Raw genomic sequence first — 27393 nt, 5'->3', positions numbered from 1 at the left:
GCACAAATAATTACTGGTTCTGCAGTGGCATTAGTGGAGAGGTTAGTTTTGTCAGACTTGGTAATGGAACAGGGCTGGAAGGCTTTTTATCCCCTCTGTGTCAATACACTTCTGTGAGCACCAGGCAGCAGATGAGCTTCCCGTGTCTGGAATCCAATGTGTTCCCATTAAAGAATTGTCCTCTTCCACACGGATATGAAGGAATGAAACCTGACTGTTTGGGAATAGTAATGAACACTGTCTTGAATGAAGGGAGAAATTCATGCTTCTGAGATTGCTCCAGGTTCTGCAGAGGCCAGCAGCATCACATCAGTCTTGGAAAAGGTATTCCATGTTCCTGCATGATCTGGATCACTCAAAGAACTCGGCACAGAGGGTTACACAGCATGCAGGATGCTGGCTGCAAAGGAACCTAGTGCTGCCTGGCATGGTTAGAAAACCACTGCAGCAAAGACTGTTGGTACAGCTTGTTAGACAATGAAGTGAAATCCCCACTGAGTCTAAGATGTTGTTTGGAATGTGTTTGGCAGGTAGTAGTTTTAGACACCGAAAAGGTTTCCTCAGAATGCCTTTTATCTCCCACAGTCACAATTAGCAACAGAAACCTTTGAAATTCTAATCCAAACACAGAATCAAAGGTATAGCATGCAAGTTTTTAGAAACAAACTCTTTATTTAGAATAAAATCATACAACTTGCAGGAAATTCCCTAAGGGCATGATATATTACAGAGCTGTAATTGTACTAAGGAACCAAAAAAGGCATACAAACTGGGAAAAGGAAGAAAGGAATTTGGGAAGGAAACACACTTCTGTTAAGTGGAAAGACTCCACTGAACTGCTATCACTACCACCCACCCCTGCCCGAATCCCTATAGCCTCCTCGGTAGCCCCTGCCTGCTCCTCGGTATCCTCCTCCTCCTCGGTATCCTCCTCCTCCTCGGTAGCCACCCCCGCCTCCGTAGCCTCGCCCAGGACCACCAGGGTATCCTCTTCCCACGGAGTGCCAGCTGGAGTTGCCACCATAGCCTCTGCCCCTGTGGCTGGAGCCATGCACATAATCTCCCCAGCCTCGAAGGTTACTGCCGTTATTGTAGCGAGCCATCTTGGGCGGGCGGGGGCCATCCCCGAACCTGGCAAAGATGAATAACATACACTTGAAGCAATCTTACAAATAACATCTTTTAAAGATGGGAAATAGCATGATCCTCAACTAAGCCACCTCAATTTTCTGTGAACACAATCTGATGGTTGAAGTGCAGCTACACTTCTGCACCATTTCCACTTCAGAAAAGTTTCCTTTGCTTCAGAAGCAAGGGATGGAAACAAGGAGCAACAGAGGGGTGTAAGCCCAGTCAAATACGTGTTTTCTTTCCAGGAAAAGGTTTGCCCAAAGTAAATATGGATTATCTTTTCTTTAAGAGATAATTTGTGTTTTGGAAGAGGAGATGACAGCTTTTATTCCTGAGAGCTGTGTCCTTGTGGAAACAGGCAGTGTAATGTCTCTGCATCAGGCTTTGAGTGCAAGCATTTCACGCATGCTCAGAGCATGGGACTGAAGTCAAAGCCTGAAGACCCCATCCTCACCTCCAAGCTCCGGCTCTCACCTGATGCTGGCAGCTGTGAGTGCCATCCCTGCCGCAGCTGGCCGGGACAGCTGCCGGATCACATTCAGCATCCTCTCGTATGCAGGGTCCAGCTGCTGGATGATCCCAGGATCTTTGGTCACTTCAACCACGAGGGCCTCCATGGCAGCACGCAGAGCAGTGATGCAGGCGGCTGCCAAGTGCGGCATCTTCAGCTTAATCCTGCAGCACAAAGAGGGTGTTAGAGCTGCCATGATTTCCAGAGGAGCACCTGGGAAGAAAGAGGTTCTGAAGAGTGGCTTTTCATTGGGCCAGAAACCTACATTCTCATCTCAGAAGTTCTAATTTGCCACTGAAAGTGTGAGAAATTCAGGGGGCAAATTTGAAAAATCCCTAAAATTTGGCACTGTTAAAACACAACTATTATTCTGGCAAAATTTGCTCTTGAAATTTAACAAAGGGCCATGAAGATGCTCTGAGGGCTGAAGTTTCTCTGCTCTGGAGACAGGCTAGGAGAGCTGGGGGTGTTCAGCCTGGAGAAGGAAAGGCTCCAGGGAGGCCTTAGAGCCCACTCCAGTGCCTAAAGAGGGCTTTCAAAAAGGAGATACAGACAGACAGTGATAGGACAAGGGGGAGTTGCTTAAAATTGATGGAGGGCAGGGTTAGATGGGATATTGGGAAGCAATTTTTCCCTGTAAGGGTGGTGAGGGCCCTAGCATAGGTTTCCCAGGGAAGCTGTGGAAGTGTCAAAGGCCAGGGAACAGGGTTTGGAACAACCTGGTCAGGAAGGTGAGATTTAAACCTGTGGAGAGATTTAAAGTTCTTTCCAACCCAAACCATTCTGTGATTCTATCATTTTATGCTTGGATAAATTCAACACGTAACCTCTTGCATCAAAACAGCAAGATACAATACATAAAATAAATTGAAAACATGAAGCTCCAAGATTTTGAAAGGTCCAACCCTCAAACTGTTAGCAAATTAAGCTTAAGGATTCTTTGTGTCTGTTTTACTGACTAGGAGGTAAAACAAAAAAACAAAACAAAACAACCATTCAGATGGTATTTGGTGATGGCCATAACATTTACACTGCCACAGGCATTTTTCTCTTCAAGCCGTGTTTCTGTGCCTTGAAAACATGGTTCCCTTTGTCTGTGGAGGAGCTTCAAAACACATAGTGCCTTTTACCTTTCAGTTAAAGAGGAAAAAAACAGCAGTTTTTATGGAAACTGCCTTGTCCTGTTTTCAGTTTAAGCAGATGATCTGCATGAAACAGGCTCAAATTAACCTTCCTTCCTCACAGGAAACAAAGGTGATGCCTTCCCAACACACCTGTGACACATGGCTTGCTCTGGGATCCCTGTTCTATAGACATTTGGTTTGTGATAGCTGCACTTCCCCTCAGTCGGGGGGTCGGAACTGGATGAGCTTTGAGGTCCTTTCCAACCCAAACCACTCCATAATTCCATGATTCTGAGCACCAAGGAGATCCATACCAGTCATCCACCAGAATGATCTCCCCATCTGACAGGACTTTCTTGGAAGCAAAGAGAAGCAGCTGCAGTGGGCTCACCAAGGTCATGGTTTTGGCAGAGATGGCTCGTGTTCGAATCTGCAAGTGAAAAAGGAAAATGACTTTTGAAATGGAAAACAGAGCTCTACACCTTCCCACCTTCCTCTGGGCACTGAAACTAGAGAATTTTGTTAAAAAAAACAAACCCAAACAACACACAACAAAGCTACGTATAACATTAGGAAATTGCAAGAGTATGTGCACATACAAAATTGAATGCCAGGCAGAGGTTTACAGGGATTCAGCACTGTCTGGTGTAAAACCTCAACAAAAACTATCTTCCATTTAAAAATATTAATTTTCCATGCCTGTAGTTATGCAGCTTTTGCAATTGCCACGTCATGCTTTACCAGCCTGAAAATGACAAGGGCACATCTGAATTTTCTTCCCACCCTTCAATTACTGGGGCTGTGATAAAAAGCTTTAGTGGGGTCCTACTCATGCAAGTGTGGAAGTTGCCAGATGTCCAAGCAGTCACTGCTGTGTCATGTTACACTGACCTTGAGCTTGAACTGGGAAGTTGGACAACATCAAGCCAGAGATAACAGCCCTGCCACATGGCTCCTGCCCCTCAGTTTAAAGAGGAACAAAAGAGGTATCTATTGGGCAGGGAGAGAGCTGCATACAAATCCTTCCTGCATCCCAGCCTCACCCAGGTGCTGTCTAAGCTACTCTTAAGCCACCATCTCAGTCAGTCTCCATTTGCTATATAATATTTTAGTTTAATAAAGCAAAACTGTTTGAGCTCAAAAGTCTTTTGCTGGGTTTAGGGGAATCTCACTTGAGAGAGATGGTCAAGGTGAATCAAAGGTCTGACCCTCCTGGGATCCAGATACAAAGGGTTAAGAAGCAGCAAAGCAGCAAAGCCTCACCACAGCTCTGGACTATGGAATCCAGATTGTCAAGACAAAATCCCTGTACCCAAAGGATTTAAAATTCTGGTTATTACCAAACACTAAAGCATGGCCTTCCTTTGCTCCCTGAGCAGGAGTAGCTGAGCTCACGATGGCTGTCACTGGAGTACAGGAGAGCTCACAGGGGTTGCAATGGACATGCACAGAATGTACATCAAAATCATAGGATGGAAGAAAAGGTCATGGAGACCTTTTGAGTGATGTTTGGGAAATGCAAATTACCCTCGGGAGATGACGCACTACCTATAGGCCAGAACAGGAGCACCCCACTGCCATATTCCAAGTTCCTGTTTTCTTCCTGTATTCCTAAGAAGCAGAAGTGATAAGGGTAAAAATTCCCTGATTCCCAAATAGTATGGAAGAGCTCCTAAAACAAACTCTTAAAGAAGATAATTATTTAAGTCTTTCTATCTCTATGACCTGGCTGTTGCAGAAAAACTCACAGTAACTTTCTCTAGACCTCTACTTCTACTGAAAGTGGTTGACTGGAAGTTACTAGGAGGCTGAGTAACACCAAGACCATATAACATTTACTATCTGGAAAGAAAACCAACCAATAAACAACAGTCCCCCCCTCCACCTCCCCAAATCTAGGTAAATATTGCAGTCAGGTTTTTTTCTTATTACTTCTTTACCAAAAAGAGCCTCTTGAACCATTTGGCAGCACATGATCAAGAATAAACCCGAAGTCTCTACCTTCTCTCCAAAAACGAAGAAAGGTGATGGATACTTGATGTCCTGGCTGCTGAAAGGGCAGTTGACAGATGATTTGTGGATGAGAGCATTGTGCCCCTCAGTGGTAAGAATCTTCCTCTTCTCCTTGTGGTAGCAGACATTGGGGTAGACCCCAAAAGCCAGCAGGGAGATTACAACATCCAGGTTATTATCAGGGCCAGTGTTGTTAAATGGCTGAGTCATCAAACATTCTATTGGCAGAGAACAGAAGAGTGGCTCAAATCCATGGGACATGTAGGAGAGCACAAGACAACTATATAGGATCCAAGATCAATGCAGGGCTGTTTAGCATCCCGGATCAATGCCTTTTCTGACTGAATCAACTGCTAGATGTGATCTCCAATGACCTCTGCACTCAGACCATTTAAGTTCTACATTCAATTTTTAATTTCTTAATGGAGAATGAAAAGCTGAAAAATACTACTACAAAGAGGTATTTTTCTCTCCCAAAACAAGAGAGAAACAAAACCAAGGAGAGAAGGGTTTGCCCAGAATGTGCTGTACCACAGTGTGTTTACTGTATTTGTTTTGGAAACAAATCTTTTGGGAAATGTTAAAATGAATGTTTTTGTTAGTTCATTTGTTACAAATCTCCCTCAGAGTCTCTGGCAGCTTGTTTTCAAGTCATCTTGTTCAGAATGAAAGTTATGGATAAATGCAGCAGTGATCTTAACAGCATAAGGAGGGGAAAAAAATTAAAGTAATTTAAAGAGAAAAAAAAAACAAAGAAAAGGAGGAGAGATAAGCATCTGCTTAATCCAGGCAGCCATGCCACTTCACTGAGCTCCTTGGCTACATTAGACAAATTCAGAACCTGGCCAAGTTTAAGATTTTTTTTCTCTAGAAAATGGAATAATTTTGGACACTGCTGTACATCCCTCCTGCAGCGCAAACCCACGAAATCATAGAACAAAACACTGTTCAGATCATACAGACTTCACACTAAGGTCTATGGAAAGAAAGGGGAAGCACAGCACATTTTGGAGATGCAACAAGTGAAGGAGAAAGGAAGTCAGGGAGGTAACACTCTAAGGACACCTGTTTAATAGACTTTTAATCCTGCTGCTCTAACTTCAGCCTCCAAAATCTCCGTGTTGTACCAAAGCCATCACAACTTTAGAACACTAAAATTCCACCTGAACGCAGCTGTAAGGGTGGGGTAGTGTTATGGCAAATCCATTATACTCCCCTTGTATTGGGTGCTCAACACAGATGATCCTGGTTATTTATTTATCACCTCAGAATGAAATATGCAATCATTAAATTACTGAATTTAATCAGAATCACCTTCAGGAAAGCCAGAACTAATAAGTATGTCTTTTAGCTGGACTTTTGCTTCCCAAGTCATTCTAAGAGTGGCCATGCTGAGTCTTTTGTGTTCACAAAATCTTTTCTCTGCTTCTTCACCACCCATTCTGAAAAACAAACAGAGGGAATTAGAAGCCTGACCAAGGAAAGGAAAAGCTTATGCTGTGTTACAACTTCCCATCACCTGCTGTGCCAGACAACATACCTTGCATCATCCCAGGCTTGGAAGACAGAGAGCAAAGCTACATGATCTGAATACCTGGTCCCAGCAAAATTCCTATGGACATAACCCAGGCGTTTGCCTTCACTGATGAAAGGTTCAGGGAAACAGGTAGCTGCAGAGATGGTACATACAGCATCTCCCACGCTGAAAGAAACCATAGAAGGGATCAGGCTCATTCAGAGTTAGTACTGCCAGCATCTGCTGCAGGCTGCAGATATCAGGCAAAACTAAACTAAAACTTCTAAAGACCTTAGGAATTTGGCCTTTATCTGCTAGAGTTTTTCACTGAAACACTTCCCTGGAAGTGGATGTTGAATTAGCTCCATCTGCCCTCCTTTCCATCCATACACCAGCTTCTTCTGGTGAAAATGTCCCTACAGTAACCACAGGACCCTACAGCTATCACAGTGACAAAGAACAGATCTTATACTAAAGCAAAATGTGGAGACTGATCTTTCTCCTTATGTCATTGTTAAATTCCGTATCTCCCCACCCCTAGCTCCCTATTATACCTAAGTGTTTCAAGTCCCACTCTTAATTCAGAAATATTCAGCCTCCACTGGTGTCTTGCTGTTAACTGAATTTCATCACCACTTTATTGCCTACACTGGAAGTTATTTCTTCTCTGGTCCATGAAGATTCAGTCACCTCTCCTCAGCTGCAGCACTTATTGCTCATCTAGATATATTAGTTTTTCTCTCTTGCACATATCAAGAGGCTCGGGAACTCAGAGAAACAAGAACATGACCACTGAGACCACTCAACTTACTAAAAAATACAGCCCATGATCATCATCTTGCCCAGACGAGGCTCAATGGGAAGTTTGGCCAGGATTCTTCCAAGAGGTGTCAACTCATCATTGGAATCCAGGGCATCAAGCTCTGAAACAAGATCCCTTGTTATCAAAGAGAATTAGCTAACCCCAGAAATGTTTAGATAAGAAACTCGGATTTTTAATAGTTGTGTTTACACCAAACCCCAGTCAGATTTAAGTTTAATGTTGGTTACACTGTTGTTGTTATTGAGGCGAAAGTTTTACTTTAGCTTTACAGAATTTTTACTATCTCCTCTGCAATTAGAATAATCACAATGTAATTCACATACATAATTTTCTATTCCTTTTTAGTTTGCTTCTGTACAAACCCCTGTTACACTATTAAACCATCTATTATCTAATGAATCTAAACTAATTTCTGCCTCAGGAAAAATCAAAGCAGCCCTGCCACAACCAGCTGTAGAATCTTCATTGCCATTGCCAAATCACACAACTCTCTTCATCAAAAAGAGAACACCACAAACTCTCTCTTCCTTGAGACTTCACCTACCTTTCCCTCATCCTATTACCTAAAAATTATCACCTGTACTCATCCTCAAAGCTACTAAAGGTTTTTTCACATAAAAAAAAAAACCAAACAAAAACATAGCAGCTTTGTAGCCTCAGCAATTAAATGGGAAAGGAAATCAAGGATTCCTTGGCCACTATCAAATCCATTTTACCTGGTATATATTGAACCCAAAAGCCTAAGGAATACTTTAAAGAATAACATGTTTCACCTTCCTAAGAACATACTAGCAGTGTACCTGCACTGAAAAATCACCCAGGAAAGGGAGACACCTGCAGAAACAGCTATTTCGTGTCAGAACTGAAGACGTTTGCCTTTTCCTCTGGCTCTACAATTCTCAGCTGCACAGTATGAAAAGTACTAATAATTTTCAGAACAGAAAGTCATTAAACCAGACTACATATCCCCAGCTATATTTTTTCATTCTGGTCTCCCACCTGTATACAAGCAATGTAGGCTCAGCACACAATTTTTCCATAAAATCAACAATCAATAGATATTTCCATTGTTAAAAATTGAAGGAAGGGCTTATTTAGTGACATTTACAAAGTGTGCTGAGATTTGAGGTCACTTTTATGCTCTACATCTAAAGCACAAATTCCAAGTTCTTCCCTGCTCTATTTTATTCATATTCTAGTTAGCTCCTTGAAGAGAGTGGGGAGACAATCCACACCTCAGTTTCTTCAGTTTTCATGCAGATTTAATTAACTGGGGATTTAAATTCTTTACAAAATCTGAGATTTTGGGTCAGCAAACTGTACAAAGTGGTAATTATTTAATAAACTACCAACCTCTGTTTTTCAGTACTTTTATGGAAGCTTTCTGAATGCCTCAAGCACTGCACTGAGTCTATGTCAAACACAGCAGTGCCACAGCTGGAAAACAGGAAGCTGAAAGCTAACATAAGTTACTGGTAAAACAACAAAATAAGTCTCAAGTTTGAAGGCTCAAGTTTCTAAAAGAAATGACACTCCACTGGGAATTCAAATATTTCTTTAGCTGCACAAACCACTAACACCCACATGATGCCTCCACGTTGCTCTGTCAGCCAGAATATGCTGCTCCACCAATCCCTCCAGAGATGGTACAGCCGTTTCTCAGAGATCACATCCATGGAAAACCACTTGGAGCCAGTTCCACTAGCCCAGGATTACTACCTAGCCCCATTGGCACATGAGGATACCTCTCAGCGTGCGTTCCGCTTCAATCACTGCGTCCAGTGGGGGCGGCTCAATGGCTTTGGCCAAAAACTGCCCGATCCCTCCCAGCCGCAGCAGTTTGATGCTCAAAGCAATTTCATGAAGTGGTGTTCGAAACATTTCAGGCGTCATGTGAGTCTGAAGTCTGGAATGAGAACAAAGTCCCATTTCTCTGAACACAGGCTTTGATCACCATGAGGAGTGAAATCAGCAGAAACCACTGCCCTCCTCTGTCTCCAAGCCCACCCATTGGCTCTCTCTGTGCTCCTGGAATTTGGGCTCTTCTATCACAAAATTCTGTACTTCTCCATTCTCCTTTGGGGTAAATTTACATTGGGAATGCAGAGGGAATAGTCCTCACATCTCCACTGCCTGCTGTGGGTTCTAGCATGAACTGACCACAGAGAGCCTGCAGGGCTGGAGCACAATTACCAGCATGGCTATGTCCAGCCCCAGATTTGCCCTTTACAAAGGATAAGGATAATTCCTTCTCTGATAAGGAAGCTCTTATACTCCTGAGAGACAACCTGCTTTCAGCCACCCCTATGAAAAAACATTTTTCTAGTGCAGCTAGAAAAGGTTTCAAAACACCTTGAACAGACACCCTGATTCAGCTGGCACCAGATTTAGATTATTTCTGTAAAAAAATCTATCTGTACAAGTCCACAAACATTCTTTCCTAAGCACCAAGGATCTTGCATATTTTGGATTTATATTCTCTAAATGAAGGTAATCTTAAAACCATGATTACTTCAGTAGCCTAAAATCAGTTCACTGTCAAAAACTGTTAATTAAAATCATTGCACTGTACTCAACAACAGATCTAAATAAATTCAAGGAGAGTTTCTGATCAACTGAGGCTTTCAAGAGTTTACAAGAAGTTGAACATCAAAACACAGCTATGCTGTTACAGCCAGAGAAAGGGGCACAGAAACCTTCAGCAGAGAGATCAGAGTGTAACTAACAGCTATATTGCCTTCTCCAACCAGCAAAGAGATTTTCATGGCTCTAGTAATGGAAAAACAGCCTGGCGGAGAGGTGAAAAGTTTAAGCAACAGGTGCTAGAGCACCATGAAGTGGCTTCCTGGCCATGGAATGACAATGGAGAGAAAAATAACTTCTGCCGTCCCTGTTTTTTTACCACTTTCATGTCAAAAAGGCCTGTTACATGGCAATGCCAGGTGCCCCCAGTGTTTGAAGGCAGACTAGGGCCTTGTCCTCATTACAAAGCTCTTTTCCTTGCCTCAATTCCCAAGCAGCATTGCTCTCCTCTTGAGAGGTTTGGTAGGTTGCAGTGACACTCTTAATTCTAAAATCATGAACTATTTATCCACTTCATACTATGGGTAAAAGCATAACATATGTACATTTTTTTTAAGACAAAGAACTGAGGTATATCAGTGTGAGCCAACATCATCCATCTCTTCTCTGTGGCTTCTGCAGTGATTTCCCCAGTTTGACCTAAAGCAGCACTCAATAGTTCTGGGAGAATTCCCTGAAGGCATTTTATTTCTGGAGACCACAGCCTCACCTCTCAAAGCGAGCTCTGCTGCACAAATGGAAACAGAACCCGGCTCGCACACGCCCAGCTCTCCCTTTCCGCTGCTCCAAATTGGTTTTTGATGCCCAGACCGTAGCATAGTTTGTCATATTGTTGTGAGCAGTGAACAGCTTCACTTTTTGCCTGTTACAGGAAAAACACCACTAAAGATCAAACGTCCTTCATCTTAAGCCCTGCCAAATCAGTTCCTATTTTATGGCTTGCAGACACACTGCTTTTAAGAAGCCAACCACCCCCAAGCTTTGGTTAGTCAGGCATCAGTCTCAAGACTAAAGCATCACATGCTTTCTAAAGCAGTGCCCCAAACTATTGCACAGAATAATGTTCTCACAAATGTCCAAAAAGCTTAGAATTCTCATCAGTTCATGAGCTCTCCATGTGTAGTTTTCTCAGAGAGCATTCACAGCAAGGCAGGAACCATAACAGACTACAAGAATCTTCCTCTTTATCATCAGCTAGACACTGATTTGTAAAACTCCTTTGGCAGATGACGTCTATCAAACTGGTGTGGAGACCCAGTGACACTTCACATGAATAGTGCCAGCGTGACCAACCCAATCCCCTGAGATGCCAGCATGCTGTGTCACTGTGCTGACCAGCTAAAGACAATGCTAATTTGTCCTGAGGGAGTTAGAGTCCACAAGCTCAGCTCAGGGAGTATGGGAACACAAGGCACTTCTGTGCACCCGCAAAAACCTCTTTTGCATTCCCAAGGGTAGGATTTATAAAACAAAAAGCTGCCTCATGAACTCACTTGCAAGAGTCAATAACAAAGACCACATCATTGATGGTAATGCTGGTCTCAGCAATACTGGTAGATAAAATAACCTATAAAAACCAGGAAATGCAAAGTGACATTATTTGGTCTGAAAAAGCTGATAATGCCCAGCAAGATAAACTACAGAATTTATTTTAAAAGCCAGCAATATGTTCCCCAAAAGCCCAAGAGAACTGCATATAGAGAAGGCTCCATACTTTGGTCACCCCTGGAGGCACAGGATCAAACACTCGACGCTGCTCCTCTAGAGGAATCTGGGAATGCAAAGGTAAAATCCTGTACTGGTGGCCTCCTACAACAGGAATACAAGAAGGTTGGTAACTACTACTATGTGAATCTCATTTCTTCTTTCCACAATATAAAAATTTCTGGACATTCATTCTCACAACAAATTAGCTCCCTAAGCCACTCATCCAACTCCCATCTTCACACAGGCAGTAGTTTCCTTGGGAAAAGATGAAATATAACAAAACAGCTGCTGGTACCAAAGCGCGGGTTCATTTCTAGATGCTTCTGCATTGTATAGATTAAATTCCAGCCAGGCAAGAAAACAAGGACAGCTCCTGGGACATTCAGAGTCCTGATATAAATCAGCAGAGCCTCAATGAGTTCAAAAGAGGTTTCTCTCTCGTTCAGCTGAGCCATGGAGTGCTTTGTTTCTGGGCCATATTCATCACTGCAAATAAGGTTGCAGTTGGTCTACAAAAGAAAAATACAAGAAACGAAATAATATAAATTAATTTACTCAAACTACAGAGACTGGCTGGCCAGGCAAATAAGAAAATGAGGTGTGTGGGTAGATGCCTTTCAAGGAAAAATGGCCATATAAAAAAAAAATTAATTAAGTGACCCAAACAAAAGTTTCAAACCTTAAAATTAAAAGTTGAATAAAAACTGATATTTTCTTGACAATGTATGTAAGCATTGACAATATCAGCTGCAAGAGAAGAAGGGAGAGAATATAAATTTTCACCCTAAAAAGGTACCACCAAGCTCATATTTCTCTATTTCTTCTTCCAAGGTCATCAATCATCACATTTAAAAGCACTGCAGTTTTAGCTTTTAAGAGAAGTAGGTTGACAAAACATGAAAACCTTAGTTTAAATGAAAAAAAAAAAATTCTTCAGTTTACAAGGGCAAGAAAAAATTTAGTTTGACCGCTGAAGTTAACAGCAATCTCAGATATTAAAAATAGGAAAGCTACTAGAGATGTTTCACTTCAACAATGTCAAATGAATTACACTCAAGCTGGAGTACTAAAAATGGCACTTGTTCAATTTTTCATATTAAAATTCAAACATACATTGTCATCTTCACCACTTTCTTCATCTTTCTCTTTCTTCCTCTTTTCCTTTGGTGGAGGGACAAACTGAGTCATTTGAATACAATCTTCCAGAAAATAATCTGCAAGGACAGACAGATGATAAGGACTTACTGCTGGAAGCCTGTGCAAGGGAACATAATTCTTTACACCATTTCTCAAGAGTCTCCTGAAAGAAATCAAGATATTTCAGAGTATGAATCCAAGATTGATAAAAACTCAAGCAGTTTCTGGAAGCACAAGGATTTACCTTGGACAGGAAAGGTTCTCCCATAGACCTCGATGATGGGACAGTTGAAGAAGTATTCACAAAACATACTGGTATCAATAGTGGCAGACATGAGGACAACCCTGATTTCAGGATTTGCCTGAATGACATCTCTCAGCACCACCAAAAGGAAGTCAGTCTGCACAGAAAGAGAGTAAGAGCATCATTAACTTCATATCTGTAAAAAACAGTATCTTCCCAAGAAACCAGAAGGAATTACACATTTGCTGGGCAAGAGAAGTAACAAGTAGAACATAAGTATTCTAAAACCAGAAACAGTTGTCAGTGCTTTATTTTCAAACTACTGGCATGCCTAGGATAAGTGATTTTTAGGATATCCAGTGTAAATAATGATTTTTCTTTTCTACAGAAATAGCTTGCTTCCTTCCTAACAATACATTACAACCCCAGGTATTTTTAAACTTGGCTTACATTTAAAGTAGCCATAATTCATAAAATAAATAGGAATTACTCAGTGCAGGTGTGTGTGGTGTTTGTAGTTCTGTTTAAATATGACACTTTTTAGTTCTGTCATGCAGGTAGTTAGGCACATACTTAGCTCAATCTCACTCCCAATTTCCAAACTTGTATTTTACATCATTAACATATATTTAATAGACAAGGAGATGCATCAGAAAAATGTGTGTTGAAATTTTATTCAAATGAATCCCCAAATTCTGTCCAAACAAGCTCAAATAACATGTCAGAACTTCACAGTCTCTCTCACTCTTGGTATGACAAAGCTGAAAACTATACAGAATAATCAAGGGAACAGAAAATGTTTGCCATTTCAAATTATATACAATACCTCTACTAATTCTATAATCAGCTTGTATTTTACTTCATGTAAACCCTGAATTTCAATGTATCACTATCAAGACTACAGGTTCTGTGAATATCACCAGAAATATAACACTGTTAGTAGAAACAGCACTCCAAAATAACAGTGTCATTCACCGTGCTCCCCTACTTGGACAAGATGTGTTTGTACTGTGGTGTTCCATTTTCCAGAAAGGACCAAGATACAGGGGATCCTAAAGAGAAAATAGTCAGAGGGCAGCAAGGAAGCACAGGTCCTGACTCTGCTACTTAGATAAGGAATAAAAAGTTCTAAAAATCTTATCAAAGAAGGAAAACTCACACATCTGACACTCAGTAAGACAGTTTCCTCTCACATGTTGGCTACTACACACAAACACATACAGAAGTTAAACAGAACAGAAGCATATAGAGATTAGGACTGTCATCAGTTAACTCACGTTAATGTCTCTCTCATGGATCTCATCAACAATAACATGACTAATGCCACGGATACCAGTCTCCACCTTTCTCAGAAGAACACCTAAACCAGAGAATGTAGGTAAATGTTCATGTAACAATTCAACCATCCCCCTTCCAGCCCCTAGTTTAAAAACCAGGAAGTGTGCAGGTTGCACAGCCCCTTTTCCAACCCCATCTCTAATTGCCATGCTTTCCTTTGTACAAGTGACAGCAAGGCCATGAAACATTACCACAAGAGATGCCCTTCTGTCTTTCCCACCCCAATGCTGCTTTGCCTTCTGTCTTTTAAAGACAATCAATATACAGTAATTTTATCTCTTCATGGGATTATTTCTGTGTGCTATCAGACCTGTATTATCAGATTTCTGAACAAAAATCTTAAATCTTAATTTTGCTTTGCACAACGGCATGTCAGCTAACCTTTATCCAATAAAACCTTTTCAATCTTCTAAGCAGACTTTATAAACATTTTAATCTAACCATATTTCTGCTTTTGCTGCTAACTCAGAGTTCAGATCCATGATAAGCTCCAAACATAAGGAAGCAATACAGACCTACAGTGCAGAACATGATGCTGGCATGTGGCCGAGGGAGCACAGACTCAAACCGTACACTGTACCCACAGCTCTGCCCAGGCTCTTCCCCCCTCTCATAGGACACACGCTCCGCTACGGAAACTGCGCTAATCCTCCGGGGCTGAGGAGTGGAAAAGTTTTCCCGAACTTAATGATGAGGTTTTGTAAGTTTATCACAATACCACTGAAAGCGATAAAGGAAATTACAAATGCTACAGGTGTCCTGTCCTAAGATTTCTTTACAAAGCAATCATTAAACATTAATATTGTAACAGCACAGGGTTTTTTTCACAAAGGAAGGCTATAAGGATATATGGCAACGACCAGCTGCCATTTCCTAAATCATTTTCCCTTGGTCTGCTGAGAGTTTTCACCTGGGCAAGGTTCAAGCCAGGTTATCCAAACCATTAAAGAGTAATTTTCTAAATGAAAATACACATGATGCAGCGGTTTCTCCTATTTATATTGCTGAGGAGGTAACTTTATAAACCATGTCCTGCAATGATAATAACATTCCTCAACACATCCCTCAATCCTTCAGGGCCAGGTTGTATGGGCTTGTAGCAACCTCACCTAGTGGGTGTCATTGCTGACCGTGGAAGGGTATTCAAATGAGATAAGCTTTAAGGTCCCTTCCAACCCCAACCATTCCACGGTTCTGTGATTTTATCCTAACCAACAGGTGATTTCTCACATCCATCACAGAACTCCAATGGCCACACATTCCTCACCTGTGTCACCACTATGTTGCACTCAGCAGCTCGGTTGGTTCTGATGTATTCATCCAGGATATACTGGGGCACTTGAGTAGTCTTGCCACAACCAGTGGCACCACGGATGACAACAACAGAATTGTGACGGATTGCATCCAGAATCTCACTTTCAAAATTCTTCAGAGGTAAGGCCTCTCTCACTTCTTGGATCTGGAAAAATTAGCCCAGGACATTTCCAAAACCTCCAAAAATCAGCCTGTTCTGCTCCACATCTGTACTTTCCCTCACTTTTCTACACTTTTCCTTACCCAAAGGAAAAACTGCCAAAGAACAGGTCATAGTTTGTATTTTTTCCTGGCACAGCACAACTCACCCCACATCCACCCCAGTGGAACATCCAGCACTTCTGAAAACATGGTGTGCGTTTGTGCTGAAATCCAGCCTTACACTTTGTGTTACGTTCAACCCCTTCTGGAAAATAAAGAGCAAGGATGACAGGTCACAGGAAACACACTTACCCTCTGTAATTCCTGATCCTGCTCCAGATGGTACATGAAATCACTTTTCAGATCCCTGCTTATTTGCTCCGGAGTAAGCTGGAAGTGCAAGACATTATTTGGAAGCTTTTTGACCCCTCTTCTTATCTACATCATAACTTCAGTATCAGATCAGTCACACCAACATCGTGATCCCAAATATCCATAGAGGATCGCTTCCTGTATAACTCCCTGAAATCAGTTATGCCTCTGAGCTGTTTTATTTCATTCTTTCCAGCGTAAAACATTCATCTCCAGAGAAGCCTCTCAGAAAGACAGAGAACACTGAAAAAGAACGATTGTTTAAATTTAAACACTTGGACTGCTTGAGAAACAGTCTATTCAGCAAGAAGCCAAGAAGGTGATGATTTAAACAGATGTTTTTAGTATAAGCAATGACCTAATGTAAACACAAACCCACCCTTAAAACAGTAGCTGAAAAGGCAAAAGTTTGAAGAAAATTCATCAGACAAATCCTGGTTTTCAACTGCAAAACGGATCTGAAGAAATGCAAAATTTGTTACCAAAGTGCTAGCTGTTTTTACTGCAAGTAAGTCAGCTGTTCCAGTCAAAACTAGCACAAGTAAATCCTGAAGAGATTTGAAGCAAGCTCAGTTTGCAATGTCCATACTGGTTATGTGTTTTATGCAGCAACAGAATTTACATTACTTCCCTATATTTTAAACTCAATATATAACAATCAATACAAAATTACTGTAATTTATGAAAAAATCTCCAGTAGAAAAAGAATGAAATCATTATTTTGGCTATAAGCAATCTGGATGATGTAGGAAAATCAACTTCCTGCCCCGAAAGTCTTTTCTGACCTGGTTATACCAGTCAGACCAAATTACCTTCTGAACTTGGCAAACCAGTAATTCTTTCCCTTCTCCTTCATTATATCATGCCACACTGTTGCTTTTCATTTGTTCTGTGCTGAATGGGACTAGAAATGACAAAAAGTAAGAAAGTTGGTTGCTTGTATAGTGGCACTGGCTTGGAGTAGTTTCTCCTCCCAGAAAGAGTCTGAGCATGGAAGTGTGTGAAAGAGAAGCCAGAGAATTATAAATTATATGCCCATGAACTTACCTTTCTATTAATTTTGATTACTTTGTACGGGCTGCACAGTAACAGGGAAAAGGTGAAACAAAGAAGAGAATTGGGACACTCAAGACACTGCTGCTCAAGACCGGATAAGTCATGAAGTAAACACAAAGAACTCTCTGCTTCCAGGTCAAGAAGGGAAGAAAATTTATCAGTGGACTGTCTTCACCTTTGAAATGCCTCATACTTTACATCCTGGTAGGGGAAAAGCATTTAGAAGTTCTGGAAGCGTGGGGAAATCAAGCAACAGATCCATTTTTTAAGCTGTCTTACATTTGCCAGCGGACCCTCATCAATATTGCAGCCTGTCCAAGGGTTCCAGTTGGAATGAGGTGGCGACCAGGGAACAACTCCCATATGATTTTGTCTTTGTGATGGTTCGAAATGGGCCAACTTTCCAACGTTGATCAGAACTGGATTACTGGGATCTTCAGGCTATAAATCCAAAAGCAGAGTGGGAAAAGACAGATAAATGATTAAACGAGCAGGTGTGATGTTCTGTACTGAGTATCGAACAACACACTCACCAAAGGCACAATCTGCAGGGACAGTTCCCATATAGTCTTTTGCAGATGATTTTCTAAGTCAGAAGACAGCAACACCTCATAGGGTTCCAACTAGGAAATATTTAAGAACTACATGTCATTATACACAAAAAGACAGACATTGGAAGCCAAAACTGTGGGCTTTTAGAGGTGAACCATCAAACACCTCCTTGTGAAACAAGGCCAGAGAATATAATCAGTTCAGAATTCACATTCTTGAAATGTTTTGCTGACTTTTCACTGAATAAGGATTTGTAGGCTATTTTTAAATATCTAAGTTCAATTTCAGAGGAACATGTTCCCAAACTTGCAACTAAATACCTAAATAACTTATATTCCTTGGTATGTATATACATATATTTGAATTGCCAGAAAATGCTCACGTGACAGATAATTAATCCAAACAGCTGAGCCTAAACAGAAATATTCAAGCTTGTAGAAAAATTATACTGAAAACAGCATTTGTCACAAATCCTATTTAATTTAATAGAATGTAAAATTAGTTACTACTCCAATCACATACACATGAAGTTATACTTCTGATCCAAATCACTCACCAGAACAGAACAGAAACAGCTGCTAAAGAATAAAAATTATTAATAACTTTTAAGATGTTAAATATGGAGAGCAAACTCTTAACTCACTCCTCTTTATGAGACTGCTTCTGTCACAGAGTCAGTCAAGAGAATTCCTGTCCCTCCTGTCAAACTCACCAATTCTCCTTTCTTCTTCATCTGCCCAGAGTAAGGCTCAATGACACCAAGATGGTAGAGCTGTCTGACCAAGGAAAGGGCACAGGACTGTGCTGCCAGCTTTTTGTTTGATCCGTGCTCGCAACTGAAAATCCCTGTAGCACACAAAGGTAAGAGCTGTAGCAGTGGAAAAGTCAAGCAGCTTCCATAGAAGACACTACTCTGAACTGGGCTCTCTGACTGTACACTCAGACCAGGTTTCATGGACAGTCTCAAATCTTGATAAATCCAGAATTCCAACATAAAATCCAACCAGGTCCCTCCATTGCCCAGCTCACACTGGCTGTGTGATGTCACTATACTGTTAAGTCCTTTGAAGTTTTTCTGCATTCAGTTCCTAAGGAAGTATGATTATCCAATACCACCCACCAACATCATACAAATGATCCTTTACCTCTGGAAGTGCCTCCAACACATAACTATAATAAACTTTTTACCCACAAATGTTCCTTTATACCAACACCAATCTCTTGCTAAGTTAAAAAATAAATAGGAGCACTTACTTCTGCCCAGCTGCTTCACATAAATGTCAATTTCTGCATTAAAGCTCCTGCAAGAGAAAGAAGGAACACAAAGGTACAATTACACTGACAAAGCTGACACTGCAAAAAAATTTACTCTTTCCAATATTTCTAGGCAAATATCTCTGTCCTCCATCTAAAACCCTCAATTCACCAAGGTAAAGTATTACTGCTTTTAGTCCCTTTAATCCCAAACTAGTAGCTAACAGACCTGTCATCAACAGAACCAGTACATTTGATTAGGAGAGTTCTGAATATGCCCCTGTTCAGCACTGATATTTAAAGCCAGATTATTAGGAAATATGCTCTAAGCTGTCCAAGTTTAAGGCAACAATTATAAAGCAAGTGGGAGGTTAATGTAACATGAACATGCATCCCAATGTACCATTAACTGTATCTCACATTAGTATTGGTATAACACTAACATAACCCAATAATAGCCTGTGATTAATGACTGGATGCAACATTTAATACAGTTACTCTGCTTTTTGCCACACATTTGGTCAGTTCAGAGCATAAACAAAACCAAACCAGGTCATTTAGGCAAAAACATGGAACTTATCTGAACAAGAGACAGAATATTTGGATTTGCATGAATTTCTATTCCCTTATTGCCATATTCTGGAAACAGCAAAACTTGAGTAACAGAGTTACTTAAGGGTAACTCTGGCAGCAAACCCAACAGTTTGATTAGTAGACATGTAAGCAGTTCAGTTAAAGATTAACTGGCATATTTATCACAGAATCATAGCATCATGGAATGGTTTGGGTTGGAAGGGATCTTAAAGATCATCTCATTCTAATCCCCTGCCATAAGCAGGGACACCTTCCACTATCTCAGCTTGCTCCAAGCCCTCTCCAACCTGGCATTGGACACTTCCAGCTCAACTGCTCTGGACAACCTATGCCAGGGCCTCACCACCCTCACAGGGAAGAATTCAGGCTTTAAAAAAAAAATCCTCAGCAGAGAATACAAATCATTCTCCATGTTTTCAAGAATCCCAAACCTAAGCCTGTATTTAGCACACGAAATATTAAAACTGAATTCTTGTAAGACAGCATTTAAACTGGCAAATGCGACTCAAGGCGCATGACTAGAATTTATTGGACTGAGGTCCCCTTTGTAAACTAGGCCTTGGCATTTGCATAGGTGGAGGCTGTACCTTGCACCTGCATCCTTTATTTTTTGTTGAAAACAAACAATATAATAGGTTAAGTGAGTTATTTAAATTGCAGCTTAGACCTCCTTCCTGCACTATCAGCAAACTGACCTTCAGGCACAGTGGCTTCAGGGGTCAAAGGCCACTGGCTCTCAGGGACACAACAGCCACCTAAGACACCGATGACAGTATGTTTCTTAGCCAGGCCTACAGTCAGCATTCAATCTCATTCTCCTCCACCTGAGGGGAGAACAGCAACACCAGAAATCAGTTTGCAGCAGAATCCCACATGATTCCCTAGTCCAGCCTCAGCAGCCCATGGGGGAGCAGGCATAGGTCTGTGGTGTTGGTCTTCAGCAATAGCAGAAGGCGGTGCAGGAATTCCAACAGAGAAAAGCCACATTCCATCCCTTAATATGAGTTCATGCTTTGTATTTTAGGAGAACCATTTTTATATTATAAAAACTTATACTCCCCTGTCACAGTTGAAGTTTTGAAATTCAAATTTTCAAGAATTTCTGAGAACTATTACTAAGTTCTCAGACCATGAGTATGATTTACTGACCACAAACCTCTGAGAGCATAGCTGACATATCTGTTATAATCTATATCTGTGATCATTACCTTAAAAAAAAACCCAAAACAGATTGGCAAGATGCACGACAACTGATATTTCTTTAAAAAACCCAACAACCTAACCTATGTCCTCAAAACTCCAAAAAGATCCCTGTAACACACACTAAAGGATTAAATCCAACAGTCTCCCAACAGTCTCTCAATGAGCCCAACAACACATTAGCATTGTTTCATGACTGATCTGTTGCAGCAGGTAGTGAACAGCCCCTTCTGCCATTCCATCCAGGGCAATCCACACACACTTCCCTGAATAAAGAGTATATAGGAAACTCTGAAATGCACTCCAGAAGAACAATAACCAGGCTGAGAAACATACTGTCATCTGTATAAATACATTCTGCTCAAGACTAGATAAATTTAAATACATGAGGTTTAATGCTGCAGAAGGTGTAACAAAAAATGAGCTATACAAATAATCCCTATGCTACAAGATCGAAGAAATATTCAGAAGCTATGCCTGAAACAAGCATAATTTAAATGCCTAGTACTGTACAAAATAACTTTTTATGTCACTCACTTAAGCGAAGGAAATGGCCTTGCCTGAGAAACATAAATTGAGATGAAGTGACTTGAAGACAGGTTTTAAATAAAAATTTACAACTTTCTGCACCAATACACATCTTTTAGATGTTCCAAATTAATGGAAGACTCAATAAACAGAGGAATACCATAAGTCCTGCAAGTGAGACTGTCTTTAAAGGCTGTAATAATAAGATTTTCCAGTCTTTCTAAAAATGTAACTCTCACAGAACACAAGTTTACATAATGCAAAAAAGCCCAACCCCGAACTCATTCAGGAAAATCCAGCAGCAGTATGCCATTGCTTCCGGCCACAAAACATCATTATATTTTACCAAAAATAATACAGTGTCCTAATGTCTAGATGATTTCTAAAGACTATTCCTAAAAGTGATAAAATAATAAAAACTATCAATTCTTTATGCACAATCTCTTACAAACTACCTTCATTTGGGAGAAGCACATGCAAATTCTGTGGTGGAATGGCTGAAAGTCAAAAAAGAGTAAAATCCAGCTTGTCTTAACTGAAACTTTAGACTCTAAGAACTCCTTTGAGAAGACTCTGCCATACTGCTTTTTCAAAAGAAGATTCCATTGCCAAGACAGTTAATTATAATAAATATATATAATAGAATACTAAGAAAAATATAAATAAAATGTCCTTAAAGTACATTGTTACATAAGCAGATTTAAGATTTACTTAAAACACACAAAGGCAACAACAGTCACAGAACAATTACGACAAGCAATTGAGCTCTCTTCACAGAAACTGACACCCCAGCAGCTGACTAGAGGACAGAAAACAGTTTAAAAGCTGCATATCCAGAATTTCTCAGAAATGTCTTCAATTGCTCAGATCTCTACACTGACGCTCCTCACTCCCATATCAATACTTAGGGATGTTGTTGGTCCTGGCAATGAACCTATGGCCCTATGGAGCATGGCAAGTAAATGAGAGCAACCACTGTCACCAAAAATATTTTGAACCCTTCATACACAGACGGTGACTAAAACTACCAAACCTGTTGTGATCAGGCCCCATTTCAATGTATTTATATTCTTCCTGGATCTTCTCCTTTTGGAAAAACTGGTTCAGACGTGCCTTGGCATTTTCCAAGGTCCAACCCCCGTGAAGATCTGCATTTAAGTCCACTTCTGACTCTGAGTTCTAATATGGAGGAAAAAAGAGCATAATTTACGAGTTTAAAGATTAAGTAATTCACCTGTATGCTATAAAATAACTAAGACATCACAGAAAATGCTAAAAAGTCCTCAGTAATTCTTTATTTTCGGAGTAAAATGTCTATACAAAGTCCTGGATGTTCAGACTATCCAGAGTGATTTATCTGTCCTTAGCTTAAACAAATTACTTTTAATAAAAAAAGTCAGCAAATCTGCAGCTTTAAACCTGCAGCTTAAACTAACAGTAAAATATCAAAAGAAAACTACAAGCTTGATTATAAATGCAAATAAAATATTAAAAGGGATGTAATATACCTATTTAAGACCTAAAGGATAATTCCTCTGCATGACTTACCTCATGCGCTTCTTGCTCCTCTTTCCTGGAATAATAATCTTGCAAGTCTGCACCCCGATCCCACTGAGCTCCACAACTGCCACAGTTTCCAGGTGCTGAACCTCGTCCATTGCCTACCACACAGAAAAAAAATTTAAAAATTTAAATAACTCCCCAAACCATTTTCTTAGCAATGGAGAGGCATTGCCTGCCCATCTTGACAGGCCATGACCGGTCCCTCAGATCTCATGCAGTTATCCACACTTCTGCTTCAAAACTATGACTTCAGAGTCCTATCTGCAGAGTGATGCAATTTGGGGGAAAATTCACTGCCAAAATACATTCAAATACACAGAAATTATAGTTTTCAGTCTTACCTACTTCACTTTTTAAAAGCAAATGTGGAGGAAGAGGTCCCCCCACAGCTGAACTGGAACCAATGACATCTCTAGCTGCTTCCTGTCCTCCAGTGGGGATATCACCTGCTGCTGGCTAGGGAAGGGAATGAAGGAAAACCTCAGCACATCAGTGCAGAATAAGTAATTTTACTATTTAGCTAGAAACTGTTCAGGAAGTTTGCTCAGGTAACATTATGCAACAGTTAATCCCCAGTAAATATGCAATAGTTACTACCCAGTAGCAAGCCAAATAGTAACACAACTGTGAATTTTAACACTCAGCTGCCATGAAACTAACTGGCACAGCAAAACGAAAATACCAGCATGTTCCCATTGGGTTTCACCTAGGTTGATGAGGCAGGGAGGCTGCTTCCACTGAGAAAACTCATATATCCTCAATGGAGCACTAGAAGAAGATTCTTCCCACTCAACTTCATGCTTTATTTATTTTTCTAAACTTCCTGTAATGACAGAGTTACCCTCCTCTTCCTCAGCCTTTAAGTGAACACTGCTGAGTGTTCACAAAACATCATAAAAAGCAGCAATCCTGTTACACACCTAAAGCAATTATGACTTAAAAATGCCAGATTTTCAATGTCTAGTTTGATATATCTGTGATAACTGGTTTTGGGTTTGTTTTTGTTTTTTTTTTTTTTTAAGCATACAGGATTATCTATATTATATATATTAGAACATGGGTGTAAAATTTCACAGTGTCAGGTGTGAATACTCAGCACTTGTAAAGCCAGGCTGCACCTCAGGGACTCTGAAGTCCTTCCAGCCTCTTCAGTTTTGCAGCCCAATAGACAGCTGTATTTCCCAGATTAACCTACAACACTTGGACTTGATAATCTCAAAAGTCTTTTCCAACCTAAATGATTCTATGATTCCACTGATGTTCTGTATGTGCCCCAGCCTTCCAGCAGTGCAAGAAGTCCCTCACATTCATCACTGCACAGGGGCACCAGACTGAACTCCATGGATGAAACACAACCGGGAACGTGACAGCACAATGATAGAGTAGTCTTTGGTAAGGAGAAAGAGCAGCTTACTCCAAAAGCAGGAATTTCATCCTTCTTCATTTCATTCACCCTCACTAAGTAGTTGATGAAATCTCGGGCAGCATTGCTCTGCGCATCCTTCTTGTTGGTAGAGTTGCCCATGCCAACATAGTTGAAGCCTTCCACTCGAACCTGCAAGGAACAACACACAGCTCTGGCATATGCAGTTCAGCTGGAGGGGGGGCTTGGAGGCCAGCAACACTCATTGGAACACCAAATTCTGGCTGCTGATAAGTACAGGAAAAATAACATTACTAAGTATTGTTACGTATCATTATATATAGCTATATATTTCTGTGGGTTTTGAAAAGCAAACCGCCACATTCTGAGAACTTCTCAGAGCACAAGGGCTTCCCAAAACCTTGTGGAAGAAGAAAAATCAATGTAGGAAGGGACTCTGGCAACACACAGCAGCAAACTCTGCGCAAGATCACTTTCCTCAACCTAAATCCCAAACTCTTGGACAACAAAGACAGGAGTGACCTTGTGTCCACTCAGCCATAGCTCCATGTTATTCCAACTACATAGATGTGATTTATTTCTGATTTTTTTTTTTATATTTTTAACTTTAGAACAGCAATTCTATGCCCTGGACAATGGTACCTCCAACCACATAGTAACCATACAGGATTCACAGCCATTCTACTGGGCTGCAAAAATCAGAAAGAGATGTTTCAGTGAGTCTGATCCTTTCACCTGTTAAGCTTCTATGGATAATTAGGAGGCATCAACATACCAAAACCAGTACAGTACTTATATACTGTATAATACAACATATGTATGTATAGTGTGACTTTACAAAAAGCATGGAGTGACAGAACAAGAACAGCTTCACATTGACAGATGGCAGGGTCAGATAGGACTTTAGGAAGAAATTGTTCCCTGTGAATTTAGTGAGGCCCTGGCACAGGTTGCCCAGAGAAGCTCTGGCTGCCCCATCCCTGAAAGTGTTCGAGGCCAGGTTGGATGGGGCTTGGCGCAACCTGGGATAGTGGAAGGTATCTGTCCATGGCAGGAGGTGGGACTGGATGAGCTTTAAGGTCCCTTCCAACTCAAACCATTCCATGATTCTGTGAATATATCTATTCATACAACCATTTCATGCTTAACCAGTTATAATACCTTGAAAATTCCTTTAATGCCACCGTGTTTCTTAGTTTTCTTACTGACACAGAAGATAAACAGGGAAGGAAAGGGTAAAATGACAAATTTAAGGTGTTTAGTGCAAATCCATGGCATCACTCATGAACTGATGTGTTCTACACATGGCCTCACACTTAGCACCAGCTACCTGTGAGAATCAATCTGAATTCACAGCTCCCACATCCCCAATATCTAGAGGCAGGAGTAAAGTACTGCTACAGCAGTGCAGAGTAGCAACCATTCCAACAAGAATTCTTTAATACATGTCATCTCAAGTTCAAGACCAGACCAAAGCTCTTGGCAAAGGTGACATACAGTACCCCTCACCAACTATTTTAACTGCAAGAAGGATCGCACACACTGAACACACATACCACCCTTAAATAAACCAATCCATTTTCCCTGCAAGAACATCACTCGGGCTTCTTCCCTCCTTTCACTCATTTCACACCATGCACACCTAGCCAGGATACTGGCTCAAAGCGGCCCAGCCCTCCCTGAACCCTCGGCTTCCACTGACTCCCAGCCAAGTCGGGCAGGGACCAGACCCCGGACAGGATTCCAGACCCCCGGTGCTATCCCCAGGTTCCTTCTGACAGAACCTAGACCCCGGAAGCACCCGCAGCAGGGTCCCAGGTTCCCGCTGACAGAGCCGCCAGACCTGCTCCCAGACCCCCGGCAATGATTCCACGTACCCTGAGGCAGAGCCCCGGGTGCGGCCCGACAGGGTCCTCGTCAGACCCCTGACAAAGCCCAGACCCCGTCATGAACCTCAAATCCTTGGCAGGGCCCCCATTCCCGTTGACAGGGTCCTCAGACGCTCGGCAGAGTCCAGGTCGCTCCTGGAGGCGAACCCAGACTCACGGTATGGTCCAAGTTCCCTCTGGTAAGAGCCCAGGCTCCCGTCGCGGCCTCGAACCCCGCAGCACAACCCCTAGACGCCCGGCAGGGCCCCGGACACACTCAAAGCCCTCAGATCCCCGACAGAGTCCAGGCAACACACCCAGAGCCCAGAGGGCCCAAGTCCCCCTCTGTGTCCCCAAACCCGCGGCACAGCCCTAAGTCCCCGTCAGCTCTCAGGCCCCCACAGGGCGGCCCGCACCTCGCACAGGAAGGTCTGCCGGCCGCGGCAGCCGGTGGCGCGGATCTCGTAGGCCGGCATCACCCTCCTCCTGCCGCACCAGGCGTACAGGTAATTCTTCACTTCCCCCATGACCGGGCAGCGGGCACTGGGACACGGCCGCCTGCTCCAGTCGGCGCCGGGCCCGCAGCAGCACCACACGGAAGCGCCTGCGCGCGGCCAGACGGCGGCCGGGAGGGACCGAGGAGGTGCCGGGAGCATTCCCTCCGCCCTCCAGCGCCCTTTGACCGGGCTCTCGTCTGAACCGTCATCTTCTTGGCTTCTTGCTGAATAGACTGTTTCTCAAGCAGTCCAAGTGTTTAAATTTAAACAATCGTTCTTTTTCAGTGTTCTCTGTCTTTCTGAGAGGCTTCTCTGGAGATGAATGTTTTACGCTGGAAAGAATGAAATAAAACAGCTCAGAGGCATAACTGATTTCAGGGAGTTATACAGGAAGCGATCCTCTATGGATATTTGGGATCACGATGTTGGTGTGACTGATCTGATACTGAAGTTATGATGTAGATAAGAAGAGGGGTCAAAAAGCTTCCAAATAATGTCTTGCACTTCCAGCTTACTCCGGAGCAAATAAGCAGGGATCTGAAAAGTGATTTCATGTACCATCTGGAGCAGGATCAGGAATTACAGAGGGTAAGTGTGTTTCCTGTGACCTGTCATCCTTGCTCTTTATTTTCCAGAAGGGGTTGAACGTAACACAAAGTGTAAGGCTGGATTTCAGCACAAACGCACACCATGTTTTCAGAAGTGCTGGATGTTCCACTGGGGTGGATGTGGGGTGAGTTGTGCTGTGCCAGGAAAAAATACAAACTATGACCTGTTCTTTGGCAGTTTTTCCTTTGGGTAAGGAAAAGTGTAGAAAAGTGAGGGAAAGTACAGATGTGGAGCAGAACAGGCTGATTTTTGGAGGTTTTGGAAATGTCCTGGGCTAATTTTTCCAGATCCAAGAAGTGAGAGAGGCCTTACCTCTGAAGAATTTTGAAAGTGA

At 41.8% G+C, this 27393-nt stretch overlaps 1 protein-coding gene across 2 annotated transcripts; it reads right to left on the bottom strand.

Moving 5' to 3' along the window:
- Positions 1-729: 729 nt before the first annotated feature.
- On the bottom strand, positions 730-26570 carry DHX9 (DExH-box helicase 9). 2 transcript variants are annotated; one of them, XM_014261979.2, is made up of 27 exons: positions 26370-26570; positions 24116-24256; positions 23043-23157; positions 22687-22799; positions 22172-22317; positions 18817-18863; positions 18275-18408; positions 17544-17633; positions 17290-17451; positions 15895-15972; positions 15395-15586; positions 14643-14784; positions 14067-14149; positions 12790-12946; positions 12522-12622; positions 11704-11917; positions 11416-11510; positions 11195-11268; positions 10411-10563; positions 8864-9024; positions 7107-7218; positions 6320-6481; positions 6094-6221; positions 4768-4997; positions 3081-3196; positions 1606-1806; positions 730-1131 (listed from the first exon to the last, which is right to left on the bottom strand). In XM_014261979.2, the coding sequence occupies exons 1-27, from the start codon at positions 26478-26480 to the stop codon at positions 846-848; spliced, it is 3744 nt and encodes a 1247-aa protein (XP_014117454.1). In that variant the 5' UTR covers positions 26481-26570; the 3' UTR covers positions 730-845. The 2 variants fall into 2 exon arrangements, 1 of the variants encoding a protein (XP_014117454.1); XR_015773340.1 differs by lacking the exon at positions 730-1131 and adding an exon at positions 4294-4377 and having other exon boundaries at positions 1788-1806.
- Positions 26571-27393: the final 823 nt, after the last annotated feature.

Source organism: Pseudopodoces humilis, chromosome 10, assembly GCF_049639895.1.
Source record: "Pseudopodoces humilis isolate 2021_Gansu_Grassland_sample_001 chromosome 10, ASM4963989v1, whole genome shotgun sequence".
NCBI lineage: Eukaryota > Metazoa > Chordata > Aves > Passeriformes > Paridae > Pseudopodoces > Pseudopodoces humilis.
The sequence above is the reverse complement of the archived record's forward strand: the minus strand, read 5'-3'. Positions and strand labels throughout refer to the sequence as shown.

What these genes read in the sequence shown, in the direction of transcription:
- DHX9 (XM_014261979.2), bottom strand. Translation starts at nt 26,480, where the DNA reads ATGGGGGAAGTGAAGAATTACCTGTACGCCTGGTGCGGCAGGAGGAGG. An exon ending in CCCTGCAGATTGTGCCTTTG is followed by an intron (nt 17,452 to 17,543) that starts GTGAGTGTGTTG and finishes TTGGATTTATAG; the next exon opens with CCTGAAGATCCCAGTAATCC. An exon ending in TCCATGAGAGAGACATTAAC is followed by an intron (nt 12,947 to 14,066) that starts GTGAGTTAACTG and finishes CTTTCTGTGCAG; the next exon opens with ACTGACTTCCTTTTGGTGGT.